General features: G+C 49.1%; 1 protein-coding gene across 1 annotated transcript in view; it reads right to left on the bottom strand.

Moving 5' to 3' along the window:
- Positions 1-15,482, bottom strand: part of LOC137327063 (coagulation factor X-like) — a 161,780-nt gene extending 146,298 nt beyond the window's left edge. Inside the window, exon 1 of the mRNA XM_067992471.1 lies at positions 15,122-15,482. Coding sequence (XP_067848572.1) covers positions 15,122-15,191 — 70 coding nt within the window. The 5' untranslated portion in view covers positions 15,192-15,482. The remainder of the gene's footprint in view (positions 1-15,121) is intronic.
- Between the last annotated feature and the right edge of the window lie 3,671 nt (positions 15,483-19,153).

Genomic DNA, 19,153 nt, shown 5'->3' on the forward strand with positions numbered 1-19,153 from the left:
CCTATCTCCGATCTATAGAATCATGGGCCTATCCCCGATCTATAGAATCATGGGCCTATCCCCGATCTATAGAATCATGGGCCTATCCTGATCTATAGAATCATGGGCCTATCCTGATCTATAGAATCATGGGCCTATCCTGATCTATAGAATCATGGGCCTATCCTGATCTATAGAATCATGGGCCTATCCTGATCTATAGAATCATGGGCCTATCCCTGATCTATAGAATCATGGGCCTATCCCCGATCTATAGAATCATGGGCCTATTCCCGATCTATAGAATCATGGGCCCATCCCTGATCTATAGAATCATGGGCCTATCCCCGATCTATAGAATCATGGGCCTATCCCCGATCTATAGAATCATGGGCCTATCCCTGATCTATAGAATCATGGGCCTATCCCCGATCTATAGAATCATGGGCCTATCCTGATCTATAGAATCATGGGCCTATCCTGATCTATAGAATCATGGGCCTATCCTGATCTATAGAATCATGGGCCTATCCTGATCTATAGAATCATGGGCCTATCCTGATCTATAGAATCATGGGCCTATCCCTGATCTATAGAATCATGGGCCTATCCCCGATCTATAGAATCATGGGCCCATCCCTGATCTATAGAATCATGGGCCTATCCCCGATCTGTAGAATCATGGGCCTATCCCCGATCTATGGAATCATGGGCCTATCCCCGATCTATAGAATCATGGGCCTGTCCCCGATCTATAGAATCATGGGCCCATCCCTGATCTATAGAATCATGGGCCCATCCCCGATCTATAGAATCATGGGCCTGTCCCCGATTTATAGAATCATGGGCCTAACCTGATCTATAGAATCATGGGCCGATCCCCGATCTATAGAATCATGGGCCTATCCCCGATCTATAGAATCGTGGGCCTATCCCTGATCTATAGAATCATGGGCCTATCCCCGATCGATAGAATCATGGGCCTATCCTCGATCTATAGAATCATGGGCCTATCCCCGATCTATAGAATCATGGGCCTATCCCCGATCGATAGAATCATGGGCCTGTCCCCGATCTATAGAATCATGGGCCTGTCCCCGATCGATAGAATCATGGGCCTATCCTGATCTATAGAATCATGGGCCTATCCCCGATCGATAGAATCATGGGCCTGTCCCCGATCTATAGAATCATGGGCCTGTCCCCGATCGATAGAATCATGGGCCTATCCTGATCTATAGATTCATGGGCCTGTCCCCGATCTATAGAATCATGGGCCTATCCCTGATCTATAGAATCATGGGCCTATCCCCGATCGATAGAATCATGGGCCTGTCCCCGATCGATAGAATCATGGGCCTGTCCCTGATCTATAGAATCATGGGCCTGTCCCCGATCTATAGAATCATGGGCCTATCACCGATCTATAGAATCATGGGCCTGTCCCCGATCTATAGAATCATGGGCCTATCCTGATCTATAGAATCATGGGCCTATCCCCGATCTATAGAATCATGGGCCTGTCCCCGATCTATAGAATCATGGGCCTGTCCCCGATCTATAGAATCATGGGCCTATCCCCGATCTATAGAATCATGGGCCTATCCCCGATCTATAGAATCATGGGCCTATCCCCGATTGATAGAATCATGGGCCTATCCTGATCTATAGAAGCATGGGCCGATCTCTGATCTATAGAATCATGGGCCTATCCCTGATCTATAGAATCATGGGCCTATCCCCGATCTATAGAATCATGGGCCTATCACCGATCTATAGAATCATGGGCCTATCCCCGATCGATAGAATCATGGGCCTATCCCCGATCGATAGAATCATGGGCCTATCACCGATCTTTAGAATCATGGGACTATCATCGATCTATAGAATCATGGGCCTATCCCCGATCTATAGAATCATGGGCCTATCCCCGATCTATAGAATCATGGGCCTATCCCCGATCTATAGAATCATGGGACTATCCCAGATCGATAGAATCATGGGCCTATCACCGATCTATAGAATCATGGGACTATCATCGATCTATAGAATCATTGGCCTATCCCGATCTATAGAATCATGGGCCTATCCCCGATCTATAGAATCATGGGCCTATCACCGATCTATAGAATCATGGGCCTATCCTGATCTATAGAATCATGGGCCTATCCCCGATCTATAGAATCATGGGCCTATCCCCGATCTATAGAATCATGGGCCTATCCTGATGTATAGAATCATGGGCCTATCCCCGATCTATAGAATCATGGGCCTATCCCCGATCTATAGAATCATGGGCCTATCCCTGATCTATAGAATCATGGGCCTATCCTGATCTATAGAATCATGGGCCTATCCCCGATCTATAGAATCATGGGCCTATCCCCGATCTATAGAATCATGGGCCTATCCTGATCTATAGAATCATGGGCCTATCCTGATCTATAGAATCATGGGCCTATCCTGATCTATAGAATCATGGGCCTATCCCCGATCTATAGAATCATGGGCCTATCCTCGATCTATAGAATCATGGGCCTATCCCCGATCTATAGAATCATGGGCCGATCCTGATCTATAGAATCATGGGCCTATCCCCGATCTATAGAATCATGGGCCTATCCCCGATCTATAGAATCATGGGCCTATCCTGACCTATAGAATCATGGGCCTATCCTGATCTACAGAATCATGGGCCTATCCTCGATCTATAGAATCATGGGCCTATCCCCGATCTATAGAATCATGGGCCTATCCTGATCTATAGAATCATGGGCCTATCCCCGATCTATAGAATCATGGGCCTATCCCCGATCTATAGAATCATGGGCCTATCCTGATCTATAGAATCATGGGCCTATCCCCGATCTATAGAATCATGGGCCTATCCTGATCTATAGAATCATGGGCCTATCCCCGATCTATAGAATGATGGGCCTATCCTGATCTATAGAATCATGGGCCTATCCTGATCTATAGAATCATGGGCCTATCCTGATCTATAGAATCATGGGCCTACCACCGATCTATAGAATCATGGGCCTATCCCCAATCTATAGAATCATGGGCCTACCCCCGATCTATAGAATCATGGGCCTATCCCCGATCTATAGAATCATGGGCCTATCCCTGATCTATAGAATCATGGGCCTATCCCCGATCTATAGAATCATGGGCCTATCCCTGATCTATAGAATCATGGGCCTATCCTGATCTATAGAATCATGGGCCTGTCCCCGATTTATAGAATCATGGGCCTGTCCCCGATCTATAGAATCATGGGCCTGTCCCTGATCTATAGAATCATGGGCCTATCCTGATCTATAGAATCATGGGCCTACCCCCGATCTATAGAATCATGGGCCTGTCCCCGATCTCTAGAATCATGGGCCCATCCCTGATCTATAGAATCATGGGCCTATCCCCGATCTATAGAATCATGGGCCCATCCCCGATCTATAGAATCATGGGCCTGTCCCCGATTTATAGAATCATGGGCCTAACCTGATCTATAGAATCATGGGCCTATCCCCGATCTATAGAATCATGGGCCTATCCCTGATCTATAGAATCATGGGCCTATCCCTGATCTATAGAATCATGGGCCTATCCCCGATCGATAGAATCATGGGCCTATCCCTGATCTATAGAATCATGGGCCTATCCCCGATCGATAGAATCATGGGCCTATCCCTGATCTATAGAATCATGGGCCTATCCCTGATCTATAGAATCATGGGCCTATCCCCGATCTATAGAATCATGGGCCTATCCCCGATCGATAGAATCATGGGCCTATCCCCGATCTATAGAATCATGGGCCTATCCCTGATCTATAGAATCATGGGCCTATCCCCGATCTATAGAATCATGGGCCTATCCCCGATCGATAGAATCATGGGCCTGTCCCCGATCTATAGAATGATGGGCCTATCCTGATCTATAGATTCATGGGCCTGTCCCCGATCTATAGAATCATGGGCCTATCCCTGATCTATAGAATCATGGGCCTATCCCCGATCGATAGAATCATGGGCCTGTCCCCGATCGATAGAATCATGGGCCTATCCCCGATCTATAGAATCATGGGCCTATCCCCGATCGATAGAATCATGGGCCTGTCCCCGATCGATAGAATCATGGGCCTATCCCCGATCTATAGAATCATGGGCCTGTCCCCGATCGATAGAATCATGGGCCTATCCCCGATCTATAGAATCATGGGCCTGTCCCCGATCTATAGAATCATGGGCCTGTCCCCGATCTATAGAATCATGGGCCTATCCCCGATCTATAGAATCATGGGCCTATCCCCGATCTATAGAATCATGGGCCTATCCCCGATCGATAGAATCATGGGCCTATCCTGATCTATAGAAGCATGGGCCGATCTCTGATCTATAGAATCATGGGCCTATCCCTGATCTATAGAATCATGGGCCTATCCCCGATCTATAGAATCATGGGCCAATCACCGATCTATAGAATCATGGGCCTAACCCCGATCGATAGAATCATGGGCCTATCCCCGATCGATAGAATCATGGGCCTATCCCCGATCTACAGAATCATGGGCCTATCCCCGATCTATAGAATCATGGGCCTATCACCGATCTATAGAATCATGGGACTATCATCGATCTATAGAATCATGGGCCTATCCCCGATCTATAGAATCATGGGCCTATCCCCGATCTATAGAATCATGGGCCTATCCCCGATCTATAGAATCATGGGACTATCCCCGATCGATAGAATCATGGGCCTATCACCGATCTATAGAATCATGGGACTATCATCGATCTATAGAATCATTGGCCTAACCCGATCTATAGAATCATGGGCCTATCCCCGATCTATAGAATCATGGGCCTATCACCGATCTATAGAATCATGGGCCTATCCTGATCTATAGAATCATGGGCCTATCCCCGATCTATGGAATCATGGGCCTATCCCCGATCTATAGAATCATGGGCCTATCCTGATCTATAGAATCATGGGCCTATCCCCGATCTATAGAATCATGGGCCTATCCCCGATCTATAGAATCATGGGCCTACCCCCGATCTATAGAATCATGGGCCTATCCTCGATCTATAGAATCATGGGCCGATCCCCGATCTATAGAATCATGGGCCTATCCTGATCTATAGAATCATGGGCCTATCCCCGATCTATAGAATCATGGGCCTATCCCCGATCTATAGAATCATGGGCCTATCCTGATCTATAGAATCATGGGCCTATCCTGATCTATAGAATCATGGGCCTATCCTGATCTATAGAATCATGGGCCTATCCCCGATCTATAGAATCATGGGCCTATCCTGATCTATAGAATCATGGGCTTATCCTGATCTATAGAATCATGGGCCTATCCTGATCTATAGAATCATGGGCCTACCACCGATCTATAGAATCATGGGCCTATCCCCAATCTATAGAATCATGGGCCTACCCCCGATCTATAGAATCATGGGCCTATCCCCGATCTATAGAATCATGGGCCTATCCCTGATCTATAGAATCATGGGCCTATCCCCGATCTATAGAATCATGGGCCTATCCCTGATCTATAGAATCATGGGCCTATCCTGATCTATAGAATCATGGGCCTGTCCCCGATTTATAGAATCATGGGCCTGTCCCCGATCTATAGAATCATGGGCCTGTCCCTGATCTATAGAATCATGGGCCTATCCCCGATCTATAGAATCATGGGCCTACCCCCGATCTACAGAATCATGGGCCTATCCTGATCTATAGAATCATGGGCCTATCCTGATCTATAGAATCATGGGCCTACCCCCGATCTATAGAATCATGGGCCTACCCCCGATCTATAGAATCATGGGCCTATCCCGGATCTATAGAAACATGGGCCTATCCCCGATCTATAGAATCATGGGCCTATCCCCGATCTATAGAATCATGGGCCTATCCCCGATCTATAGAATCATGGGCCTATCCCCGATCTATAGAATCATGGGCCTATCCCCGATCTATAGAATCATGGGCCTACCCCCGATCTATAGAATCATGGGCCTGTCCCCGATCTATAGAATCATGGGCCTATCCCCGATCTATAGAATCATGGGCCTATCCCCGATCTATAGTATCATGGGCCTACCCCCGATCTATCGAATCATGGGCCTGCTCCCGATCTATAGAATCATGGGCCTATCCCCGATCTATAGAATCATGGGCCTATCCCCGATCTATAGAATCATGGGCCTATCCATGTCCTATAGAATAACGCGTCTATCCACATCCTATAGAATTATGGGCCTATTCTCCACCTATAGAATCATGGGCCCATTCCCAACCTATAGAATCATGGGCCTATCCACGTCCTGTGGAATCATGGGCCTATCCACGCCCTATAGAATAATGGACCTATCCACGCCCTATAGAATCATGGGCCTATCCCCGATCTATAGAATCATGGGCCTATCCATGTCCTATAGAATAACGGGTCTATCCACATCCTATAGAATCATGGGCCTATTCCCAACCTATAGAACCATGGGCCTCTCCACGTCCTGTGGAATCATGGGCCTTTCCACGCCCTATAGAATAATGGACCTATCCACGCCCTATAGAATCATGGGTCTATCCACGTCCTATAGAATCATGGGTCTATCCACGTCCTATAGAATCATGGGTCTATCCCTGATCTATAGAATCATGGGCCTATCCCCGATCTATAGAATCATGGGCCTATCCCCGATCTATAGAATCATGGGCCTATCCCCGATCTATAGAATCATGGGCCTGTCCCCGATCTATAGAATCATGGGCCTGTCCCTGATCTATAGAATCATGGGCCTATCCTGATCTATAGAATCATGGGCCTACCCCCGATCTATGGAATCATGGGCCTATCCTGATCTATAGAATCATGGGCCTACCCCCGATCTATAGAATCATGGGCCTATCCCGGATCTATAGAAACATGGGCCTATCCCCGATCTATAGAATCATGGGCCTATCCCCGATCTATAGAATCATGGGCCTGTCCCCGATCTATAGAATGATTGGCCTATCCTGATCTATAGATTCATGGGCCTGTCCCCGATCTATAGAATCATGGGCCTATCCCTGATCTATAGAATCATGGGCCTATCCCCGATCGATAGAATCATGGGCCTGTCCCCGATCGATAGAATCATGGGCCTATCCCCGATCTATAGAATCATGGGCCTGTCCCCGATCTATAGAATCATGGGCCTATCCCGATCTATAGAATCATGGGCCTATCCCTGATCTATAGAATCATGGGCCTATCCCCGATCGATAGAATCATGGGCCTGTCCCCGATCGATAGAATCATGGGCCTATCCCTGATCTATAGAATCATGGGCCTATCCCCGATCTATGGAATCATGGGCCTATCCCTGATCTATAGAATCATGGGCCTATCCCCGATCGATAGAATCATGGGCCTATCCCCGATCTATAGAATCATGGGCCTGTCCCCGATCTATAGAATCATGGGCCTGTCCCCGATCTATAGAATCATGGGCCTATCCCCGATCTATAGAATCATGGGCCTATCCCCGATCTATAGAATCATGGGCCTATCCCCGATCGATAGAATCATGGTCCTATCCTGATCTATAGAAGCATGGGCCTATCCCTGATCTATAGAATCATGGGCCTATCCCTGATCTATAGAATCATGGGCCTATCCCCGATCTATAGAATCATGGGCCTATCCCCGATCTATAGAATCATGGGCCTATCCCCGATCGATAGAATCATGGGCCTATCCCCGATCGATAGAATCATGGGCCTATCACCGATCTATAGAATCATGGGACTATCATCGATCTATAGAATCATGGGCCTATCCCCTATCTATAGAATCATGGGCCTATCCCCGATCGATAGAATCATGGGCCTATCCCCGATCGATAGAATCATGGGCCTATCACCGATCTATAGAATCATGGGACTATCATCGATCTATAGAATCATGGGCCTATCCCCTATCTATAGAATCATGGGCCTATCCCCGATCTATAGAATCATGGGCCTATCACCGATCTATAGAATCATGGGCCTATCCTGATCTATAGAATCATGGGCCTATCCCCGATCTATAGAATCATGGGCCTATCCCCGATCTATAGAATCATGGGCCTACCCCCGATCTATAGAATCATGGGCCTATCCTCGATCTACAGAATCATGGGCCTATCCCCGATCTATAGAATCATGGGCCTATCCTGATCTATAGAATCATGGGCCTATCCCCGATCTATAGAATCATCGGCCTATCCTGATCTATAGAATCATGGGCCTATCCGGATCTATAGAATCATGGGCCTACCACCGATCTATAGAATCATGGGCCTATCCCCGATCTATAGAATCATGGGCCTATCCCCGATCTATAGAATCATGGGCCTGTCCCCGATCTATAGAATCATGGGCCTGTCCCTGATCTATAGAATCATGGGCCTATCCTGATCTATAGAATCATGGGCCTACCCCCGATCTATGGAATCATGGGCCTATCCTGATCTATAGAATCATGGGCCTACCCCCGATCTATAGAATCATGGGCCTATCCCGGATCTATAGAAACATGGGCCTATCCCCGATCTATAGAATCTTGGGCCTATCCCCGATCTATAGAATCATGGGCCTATCACCGATCTATAGAATCATGGGCCTGTCCCCGATCTATAGAATCATGGGCCTGTCCCTGATCTATAGAATCATGGGCCTATCCTGATCTATAGAATCATAGGCCTGTCCCTGATCTATAGAATCATGGGCCTATCCTGATCTATAGAATCATGGGCCTATCCTGATCTATAGAATCATGGGCCTACCCCCGATCTATAGAATCATGGGCCTATCCTGATCTATAGAATCATGGGCCTATCCCCGATCTATAGAATCATGGGCCTATCCCCGATCTATAGAATCATGGGCCTATCCCCGATCTATAGAATCATGGGCCTATCCCCGATCTATAGAATCATGGGCCTATCCCCGATCTATAGAATCATGGGCCTATCCCCGATCTATAGAATCATGGGCCTGTCCCCGATCTATAGAATCATGGGCCTACCCCCGATCTATAGAATCATGGGCCTGTCCCCGATCTATAGAATCATGGGCCTATCCCCGATCTATAGAATCATGGGCCTATCCCCGATCTATAGAATCATGGGCCTACCCCCGATCTATAGAATCATGGGCCTACCCCCGATCTATAGAATCATGGGCCTATCCCCGATCTATAGAATCATGGGCCTATCCCCGATCTATTGAATCATGGGCCTATCCATGTCCTATAGAATAACGCGTCTATCCACATCCTATAGAATTATGGGCCTATTCTCCACCTATAGAATCATGGGCCTATTCCCAACCTATAGAATCATGGGCCTCTCCACGTCCTGTGGAATCATGGGCCTATCCACGCCCTATAGAATAATGGACCTATCCACGCCCTATAGAATCATGGGTCTATCCACGCCCTATAGAATCATGGGTCTATCCACGTCCTATAGAATCATGGGTCTATCCACGTCCTATAGAATCATGGGTCTATCCACATCCTATAGAATCATGGGTCTATCCACGCCCTATAGAATCATGGGTCTCTCCACGTCCTATAGAATCATGGGTCTATCCACGTCCTGTAGAATCATGGGTCTATCCACGTCCCATAGAATCATGGGTCTATCCACGTCCTATAGAATCATGGGTCTATCCACATCCTATAGAATCATGGGTCTATCCACGTCCTGTAGAATCATGGGTCTATCCACGCCCTATAGAATCATGGGTCTATCCACGCCCTATAGAATCATGGGTCTATCCACGTCCTATAGAATCATGGGTCTATCCACGTCCTATAGAATCATGGGTCTATCCACGTCCTATAGAATCATGGGTCTATCCATGTCCTATGGAATCATGGACCTATCCACGCCCTATAGAATCATGGGTCTATCCACGTCCTATAGAATCATGGGCCTATCCACGTCCTATGGAATCATGGGCCTATCCACATCCTATAGAATCATGGGTCTATCCACGTCCTATAGAATCATGGGCCTATCCACATCCTATGGAATCATGGGCCTATCCACATCCTATAGAATCATGGGCCTATCCACGTCCTATGGAATCATGGGCCTATCCACATCCTATAGAATCATGGGTCTATCCACGTCCTATAGAATCATGGGTCTATCCACGTCCTATAGAATCATGGGTCTATCCAAGTCCTATAGAATCATGGGTCTATCCACGCCCTATAGAATCATGGGTCTATCCATGTCCTATAGAATCATGGGTCTATCCACATCCTATAGAATCATGGGCCTATCCACGTCCTATAGAATCATGGGTCTATCCATGTCCTATAGTATCATGGGTCTATCCACGTCCTATAGAATCATGGGCCTATCCATGTCCTATAGAATCATGGGCCTATCCACAGCCTGTAGAATCATGGGTCTATCCACGTCCTATGGAATCATGGACCTATCCACGCCCTATAGAATCATGGGTCTATCCACGTCCTATAGAATCATGGGTCTATCCACGTCCTATGGAATCATGGGCCTATCCACGTCCTATAGAATCATGGACCTATCCACGCCCTATAGAATCATGGGTCTATCCACGTCCTATAGAATCATGGGCCTATCCACGTCCTATAGAATCATGGGTCTATCCATGTCCTATAGTATCATGGGTCTATCCACGTCCTATAGAATCATGGGCCTATCCATGTCCTATAGAATCATGGGCCTATCCACAGCCTGTAGAATCATGGGTCTATCCACGTCCTATGGAATCATGGACCTATCCACGCCCTATAGAATCATGGGTCTCTCCACGTCCTATAGAATCATGGGTCTATCCACGTCCTGTAGAATCATGGGTCTATCCACGTCCCATAGAATCATGGGTCTATCCACGTCCTATAGAATCATGGGTCTATCCACATCCTATAGAATCATGGGTCTATCCACGTCCTGTAGAATCATGGGTCTATCCACGCCCTATAGAATCATGGGTCTATCCACGCCCTATAGAATCATGGGTCTATCCACGTCCTATAGAATCATGGGTCTATCCACGTCCTATAGAATCATGGGTCTATCCACGTCCTATAGAATCATGGGTCTATCCATGTCCTATGGAATCATGGACCTATCCACGCCCTATAGAATCATGGGTCTATCCACGTCCTATAGAATCATGGGCCTATCCACGTCCTATGGAATCATGGGCCTATCCACATCCTATAGAATCATGGGTCTATCCACGTCCTATAGAATCATGGGCCTATCCACATCCTATGGAATCATGGGCCTATCCACATCCTATAGAATCATGGGCCTATCCACGTCCTATGGAATCATGGGCCTATCCACATCCTATAGAATCATGGGTCTATCCACGTCCTATAGAATCATGGGTCTATCCACGTCCTATAGAATCATGGGTCTATCCATGTCCTATAGAATCATGGGTCTATCCACATCCTATAGAATCATGGGCCTATCCACGTCCTATAGAATCATGGGTCTATCCATGTCCTATAGTATCATGGGTCTATCCACGTCCTATAGAATCATGGGCCTATCCATGTCCTATAGAATCATGGGCCTATCCACAGCCTGTAGAATCATGGGTCTATCCACGTCCTATGGAATCATGGACCTATCCACGCCCTATAGAATCATGGGTCTATCCACGTCCTATAGAATCATGGGCCTATCCACGTCCTATAGAATCATGGGTCTATCCACGTCCTATAGAATCATGGGTCTATCCACGTCCTATAGAATCATGGGCCTATCCACGTCCTATAGAATCATGGACCTATCCACGCCCTATAGAATCATGGGTCTATCCACGTCCTATGGAATCATGGGCCTATCCACGTCCTATAGAATCATGGACCTATCCACGCCCTATAGAATCATGGGTCTATCCACGTCCTATAGAATCATGGGCCTATCCACGTCCTATAGAATCATGGGTCTATCCATGTCCTATAGTATCATGGGTCTATCCACGTCCTATAGAATCATGGGCCTATCCATGTCCTATAGAATCATGGGCCTATCCACAGCCTGTAGAATCATGGGTCTATCCACGTCCTATGGAATCATGGACCTATCCACGCCCTATAGAATCATGGGTCTATCCACGTCCTATAGAATCATGGGCCTATCCACGTCCTATAGAATCATGGGTCTATCCACGTCCTATAGAATCATGGGTCTATCCACGTCCTATAGAATCATGGGCCTATCCACGTCCTATAGAATCATGGACCTATCCACGCCCTATAGAATCATGGGTCTATCCACGTCCTATGGAATCATGGGCCTATCCACGTCCTATAGAATCATGGACCTATCCACGCCCTATAGAATCATGGGTCTATCCACGTCCTATAGAATCATGGGTCTATCCACGTCCTATAGAATCATGGGCCTATCCACGTCCTATAGAATCATGGGTCTATCCACGTCCTATAGAATCATGGGCCTATCCACGTCCTATAGAATCATGGGCCTATCCACGTCCTATAGAATCATGGGTCTATCCACGTCCTATAGAATCATGGGCCTATCCACGTCCTATAGAATCATGGGTCTATCCACGTCCTATAGAATCATGGGTCTATCCACGTCCTATAGAATCATGGGCCTATCCACGTCCTATAGAATCATGGGTCTATCCACGTCCTATAGAATCATGGGTCTATCCACGCCCTATAGAATCATGGGTCTATCCACGTCCTATGGAATCATGGGCCTATCCACATCCTATAATATCCTGGGTCTATTCCCGACCTATAATATCCTGGGCCTACTGTATTGATGTTAAATCAGCTTCATTACACCAGGCACTGAGGTGAGATTTTGTACTTGTCACAAACAACACACAGAATGAGCAACACTGACTGAACAAATATGGCTGCAGCTCTTCAACACTCCTCCAAGAGATCAGGGCCTAGAAAATCCAGGGAGCCGTACCCCTCACGAACAACACCACTGACCCTGCTGGGGTTCTCTGGGCCAGGGGATATAGCTGACAGGAGTGGGCCTTCAGTGCTAGGGAACCTCTCTCTCCCCTGGTCAGTCTGAGCACGGGGGGAGGAGGCCTCCATTATCCACCCCAACCAACAATTTTTCTGAGGCACCTCACCTTCAGGGAACCAGACCCCAAACCCAGCCAGAAGCCCTAGGTGGAGCGCCCTGCCGGTGAGAACGGCCATCCTGGCACCGTTCATACACAGAGGGCAGGGGCATCGGGACCCCCGACTTACCGCAGGCCAGCAGTGGATTACAGACGTACAGCTCATCCCTCTCCACCTCAATAACTATCACGGAGCGAGTTTCTTTGGAGCAGAGATCCGGAGTTCCCCATTCCCCCTCCACACTGTCCCACCTTCCTCATCCCCCCCGCGCTGTCCCACCTTCCCCATTCCCCCCCGCGCTGTCCCACCTTCCCCATTTCCCCCCGCGCTGTCCCACCTTCCCCATTCCCCCCCGCGCTGTCCCACCTTCCCCATTTCCCCCTCACTGTCCCACCTTCCCCATTCCCCCCCAACATGTCCCACCTTCCTCATCCCCCCAACCTGTCCCACCTTCCCCATTCCCCCCCGCACTGTCCCACCTTCCCCATTTCCCCCTCACAGTCCCACCTTCCCGATTCCCCCCTCACTGTCCCACCTTCCCCATTCCCCCCCAATACTGTCCCACTTTCCCATTTTCCCCCTCTCTGTCCCACCTTCCCCATTTTCCCCCTCTCTGTCCCACCTTCCCCATTTTCCCCCTCTCTGTCCCACCTTCCCCACTCCCCCCCACACTGTCCCACCTTCCCTACTCCCCCCGCAATACTGTCCCACTTTCCCATTTTCCCCCTCTCTGTCCCACCTTCCCCATTCCCCCAACACTGTCCCACCTTCCCATTTCCCCCCTCACTGTCCCACCTTCCCCATTCCCCCCCCACACTCTCCCACCTTCCCCATTCCCCCCTCCCCCACCTGTCACACCTTCCCCATTCCCCCCCCACACTCTCCCACCTTCCCTATTCCCCCCCCCCACACTGTCCCACCTTCCCCATTCCCCCCCACACTCTCCCACCTTCCCCATTCCCCCCTCACTGTCCCACCTTCCCCATTTCCCCCGCACTGTCCAAACTTCCCATTTTCCCCCTCACTGTCCCACATTCCCCATTCCCCCCCCATACTCCCCCACCTTCCCATTCCCCCCACACTCTCCCTCCTTCCCCATTTTCCCCCTCACAGTCCCACCTTCCCCATTCCCCCCTCACTGTCCCACCTTCCCCATTTTCCCCCTCTGTCCCACCTTCCCTATTCCCCCCCAGTGACCCACATAACCCATTCCCCCATTTTTCTGACCTGCCTAATTCCTTTCCCCCCTTCACCTACCTGTCCATTTCCCCCCTAACTTGGCTGTCCCACACCATTCCCCCACTTGTCCAACCTACCCACTTCCCCCCCTCATTGCCTTCCCCCCAACTTTTCCTCTCCCCCTCCTCTTGACTCTGAGATTCTGCCCCAGGCTCTGCTGAAACATGGGGCCATTTTTGCTGATCTAACCGACAATGGACAGAAATTCTGTTTGGAGGGAGGGGGACAGAACAGCGTCATGATCTGTGTGGTGGGGGGATAGGACGGGAGGGGCAATAAGGGGGGATCTGGGACAGGATGGGAGGGAATGAAGAGAAACTGCAAAATTAATGAACATATACCAATAATATAAGTGAAATGAACTCATTATTATTACAATGTTTTGCAGCACCAAATGGACTGGATTGGCTTTTACTGAAACCCTTAATTCATTAACATCTTTCACAGAGACCTCACACTCAACCAGACACCAAAACACCAGGGTGAGTTACACAGTTAATGGGCGCTCAGTTGCTCTATTTGAAATACTTCAGCTATCAGAGAATAAACATCACATTTGTTAATCGACTGCCATCTTACTATGGTGATGGCGCCTCCATTCCGAGTTAAGATTACAAACTTTGAACCTTAGCACAACCAGCGGGCACAGTTTTAAATTGTCCCCTTTGACAATCTTTGTACAAAAAGTGGTTTACAGAAAGACTGTACCTTGAACTTCAGCTCCTGTGAGATTAAGAAGAAGAAGGAACAGATTTATTGTCCAGAAAAGTCTCGCCATTGTTCGTTTCTGCTAAAATCTTTCACATCTGAATTTCTCTGAACTGGCTGAATAAACAAAAGTTCAAAGTTCAACGACCAGCTCGGAAAAAAAGAAAACACAGTCCTCTCGAGCCTCAGTTCCCATTTCTGGCATCCTGTGCGAGTCAGGCTAGAATTGTAACCACAATCAACAGATCACAATCTCCCACAGCTAATGAACTCGTGCCAAGAGTTTGTAAACAGAACGATTTTGCCTACAAAACCCCCTGCCCCATCGGGACCTCTTTTTCGTTCAGGCCTGAAGTAGTTCCTGCCAGTTTTCTGCCCCGAAACCAGTTTCCTGATGCGATATAAAGCCTTCCCGCAATCCGGGAAGTGATATACATTTCCGTATGTTGTAATGAGAGCCTGCGGCACTACAGTCCATCCACCCACAGAGTGCCAGGCATGAGTTAGACCCAGACCGATGAGGGGGCGGCCACGACCAGTGGAGACGGGAGGGAGGGAGAGAGGAGTCTGTGACCTGCAAGAGTCCGGAGAGTTTCGGACGTGATTTCTGCGGCTGGGAGAGACTTTTCTGTGTCAATGTTTTGGAATTCTGCCGACACAGGCCTGGACTTGCTTCTGGACTGGCCCACAGTGAGGGATTCTCGGGGTGGGCGGGTCTGGCCATTCCCTGTGGGCACTCTCTTGTAGGCCAGAGTCATGGAGGAGGAACAGGGGAGGGTGAAGCATAGGAGAGTCAACAGCTTCGAAAGAGTATGGACCCCACAAGATGCTACCTTCCCTCAAAGATTATACAGGCAGGAGGACCTTCGCGAGGAGATGTGTATTTGAAGAGAGCACTTCACCAAAGAGGTAAAAGGGCAGAAGTGCCACCTACTGCATGAGGACCTGCAGCCACGGTCATCTGCCTCTATGAAGGTGACAACCTCACTTGTCTTTTAAGGCACAGGGTCATTTCATAAAATTGTTGGACTATAACCTGGTGTTGTAAGATTCTCTACATTTGTCAACCCCAGCCCATCACCGGCATCTCCACATCATTTCATACAGATATGGGCAATCTCTGTAATATCAGCCAGGCTGCAGTCGGGGCAATGCATTCATGTGACTGATGTACTTTACAGAAGAGCTGAGGAATTCATCACCTTTGGATCACAATAATGCAGCAGAGAGATTGAGCCGTCCAGTTTCTGACTTCCCCAAGGACCAGGGTGCAATCGATGACAGAAAACCCCCTCAAACTATCTCACAGGAAGGGATTCCACTCCCTGAATGTACAGATTGTGTGCGACAACATGCGGAGGATCCTACAATGAGAGAGAGTCTAGAAGATGTCACGATGCCGTCATCCTTCAAAATGAGGCCCACCTTCTTCAAGAAGGAATATCAGGTTTGTGGGTGATTTCATGTCTTTACCCAGAGAGTGGTGAGAATGTGGAACCCCCCTGCTCCCACAGGGAGTGGGTGAGGCGATGAGCATAGATCCATTTAAGGGGAATCTAGATAAACACGAGGGAGAAAGGAACAGAAGGATATTCCGATAGGGTGAGATGAAGAGGGGTGGGAGGAGATTCGTGTGGAGCATAAACACCGGCATAGACCTGTTGGGCCGAATGGCCTGTTTCTGTGCTGTAAATACGATGTAAACCCCTCCCCTTGCTCCCATGGAAACCCGACTCAGAGAGGCCAAGACTGCAGCAGAGGAAGGTTACAAAATTTCAGTGAGGGAGGGCCCCTGGGATGGGCATGGGCTGACGTTCCGCCACCTCCTCCCCCATATCAAGGGGGCATGGCGGGGGGGAGGGGAGGGATGATTTTCAACTTGCCGCCTGGTGATGAAACTGCTGGGTGGATGGGCCGCCCATTGTAGAAATCATAGAATGGTTACAGCACAGAAGGAGGCCATTCGGCCCATCGAGCACGGGCCGGCTCTTTGTAGGGGCAATCCAGTTAGTCCCATTCCCCCGCTCTTTCCCTGTAGCCCTGCAAATTTTTTCCCTTCAAGTATTTATCCAATTCCCTTTTTGAAAGCCACGATTGAATCTGCTTCCACCACCCTTTCAGGCAGCGCATTCCAGATCAGAGCTACTCACGGAGTAAAAAAGTTTTTCCTCATGTTTCTTTTGGTTCTTTTGCCAATCACCTTAAATCTGTGTCCTCTGGTCCTCGATCCTTCCGCCAATGGGAACAGTTTCTCTTAATTTACTTTATCTAAACCCATGGCCTGATATTCATTTCTTCTTCAGCCCAGTGGGACCCCTCGAGTGAAGCATCTTCTGACAGGCGTGACGGGGCGGGCACTATTGAGGGGCCTTCGCGGGCATGAGGTGCCCCTCCCCTTCCCTCTGCCTCCCCCCCCCTCCCTCGACCTCATGCAAAGGAGCCTATCCCTGGGTTTTAGGGTGGAGGCTCCAGATTGGAGCTTGGGCAACTCTGGGAACCGGGGTGGGCCTTGGTGTCTGAGAAAGTTAACTGGGAGATATAGCGAGGAACAAAACCCCTATTTTAACCATCTGCACCCGACGGGAATAGGGTTAAAATAACTTGCAACAACCTACTCGCCTGATCCTCGCTGGCCTCCAGCCATTGCTATTTTAACAGGCGTTTGGCGCCCAATACCGGCCTCGCCCGGAGCACCAGGCGTGAAGGAGCCTCAGGCCCAGAAGAGAAGGCCGAAACGGTAGGTAATTTTTTTTTAAATGGTTTCCCCATGGGCCAGGCGGAGCACGAGTTCTCCTCCAGGACCCACAATGAAACCTAGAGCTTCCCTCCCCCAGCTGCCATCGCCCCACTCCTCCTTCCACCACCGCTTGCCCAAACTGCCGGGAACCATTCCCGCAGGACCCTGGCCTCGGCCTCCCACCGCGCACGTCAGGCGGGAGTTGGGCCTGGTATATTAAAATGGCCCAGGCCTCAGAGCTGGGGTCAGCCTGACACTCGCCCCTCGCCTCCCAGTTAAAAAAAATCAGGGCTCAAAAACGATGGAATCTCGAAAAACTGGATTGAAGGGATCGAGAGAAACATGGAGCGAGAAAAAAGGGAGCAGCGAAACGGTCTAGGAAAAGGGAAATAACGAGGGGGTGGTGATGGCAACGGAATCCACGGAGATCCTACAGACCGGAGTGGAACAAATCCCCCACACAGGGCGCACCGGAAAACCACAAGTGTTTGGAGTTCGTGTTGATGGGCAGGCTGAAGGTAGAGTCAGTCTATCCGCAGCCTCTGTTTCTCTCTGTTCTGAGATTTAAAGGATCCAACAGTCGGAAATCTCAGGGCTGCATCTTTCTCACAAGGGCCTGAACCACTTTACATTCTCAGCAATAAGCCAGTGGAAAAGTTGATGAGAAGTGACCGCAAATTATAGCCTTCAGGGGACAGAAAGGGGCTTAGTTTTTTTTTTAAATTGTTAATTATTTTCTCCCTTTCTTCCGGCGCCAGGACTGCCGATACCTGCCCGGCTGCTAATCAACCGTGGGGGGCTCCTGCAGGGTAACCACTCCCCGTGAGGGCTCGGCCCTACAGCTGTAGGTCTGCGGGTTGACCCTGCCTGAGCACCGGCATTGGTGGAGGGATTGCCTGGGAAACAGAACTTTCGGGACGCACCTGACTGACCTCTGACCTGCTGACCTGACAGATCGACAAATTCAACAATTAGTCAACAAGAGCAGATGGAACGGCAAACAGACGTGAACATTAGTGACTGCAGCAAATACGGCAGAAACAAACACCATTCATCGACGTGCAACCACAAGAAGCTGCTGACCAGAGCAGAGCCAGTTGAAGGCATCGTGGGCCCACAAATCCAGTGGACTGGGCTTTCCGGCGAAGGTCAGTGGGGGCCATTGTAAACCACCGCCCAAAATGGGCCCATAGTGGTCAGGGGCTCCACGCTACCCGCCTAAAGCCAGCGGCAGAAGGCCCAAGTCATTTATATCCGGCAAATAATGGGCACCAAACGGGCGTTCCGGTGTACCT

Source organism: Heptranchias perlo, chromosome 11, assembly GCF_035084215.1.
Source record: "Heptranchias perlo isolate sHepPer1 chromosome 11, sHepPer1.hap1, whole genome shotgun sequence".
Taxonomy (NCBI): Eukaryota; Metazoa; Chordata; class Chondrichthyes; order Hexanchiformes; family Hexanchidae; genus Heptranchias; species Heptranchias perlo.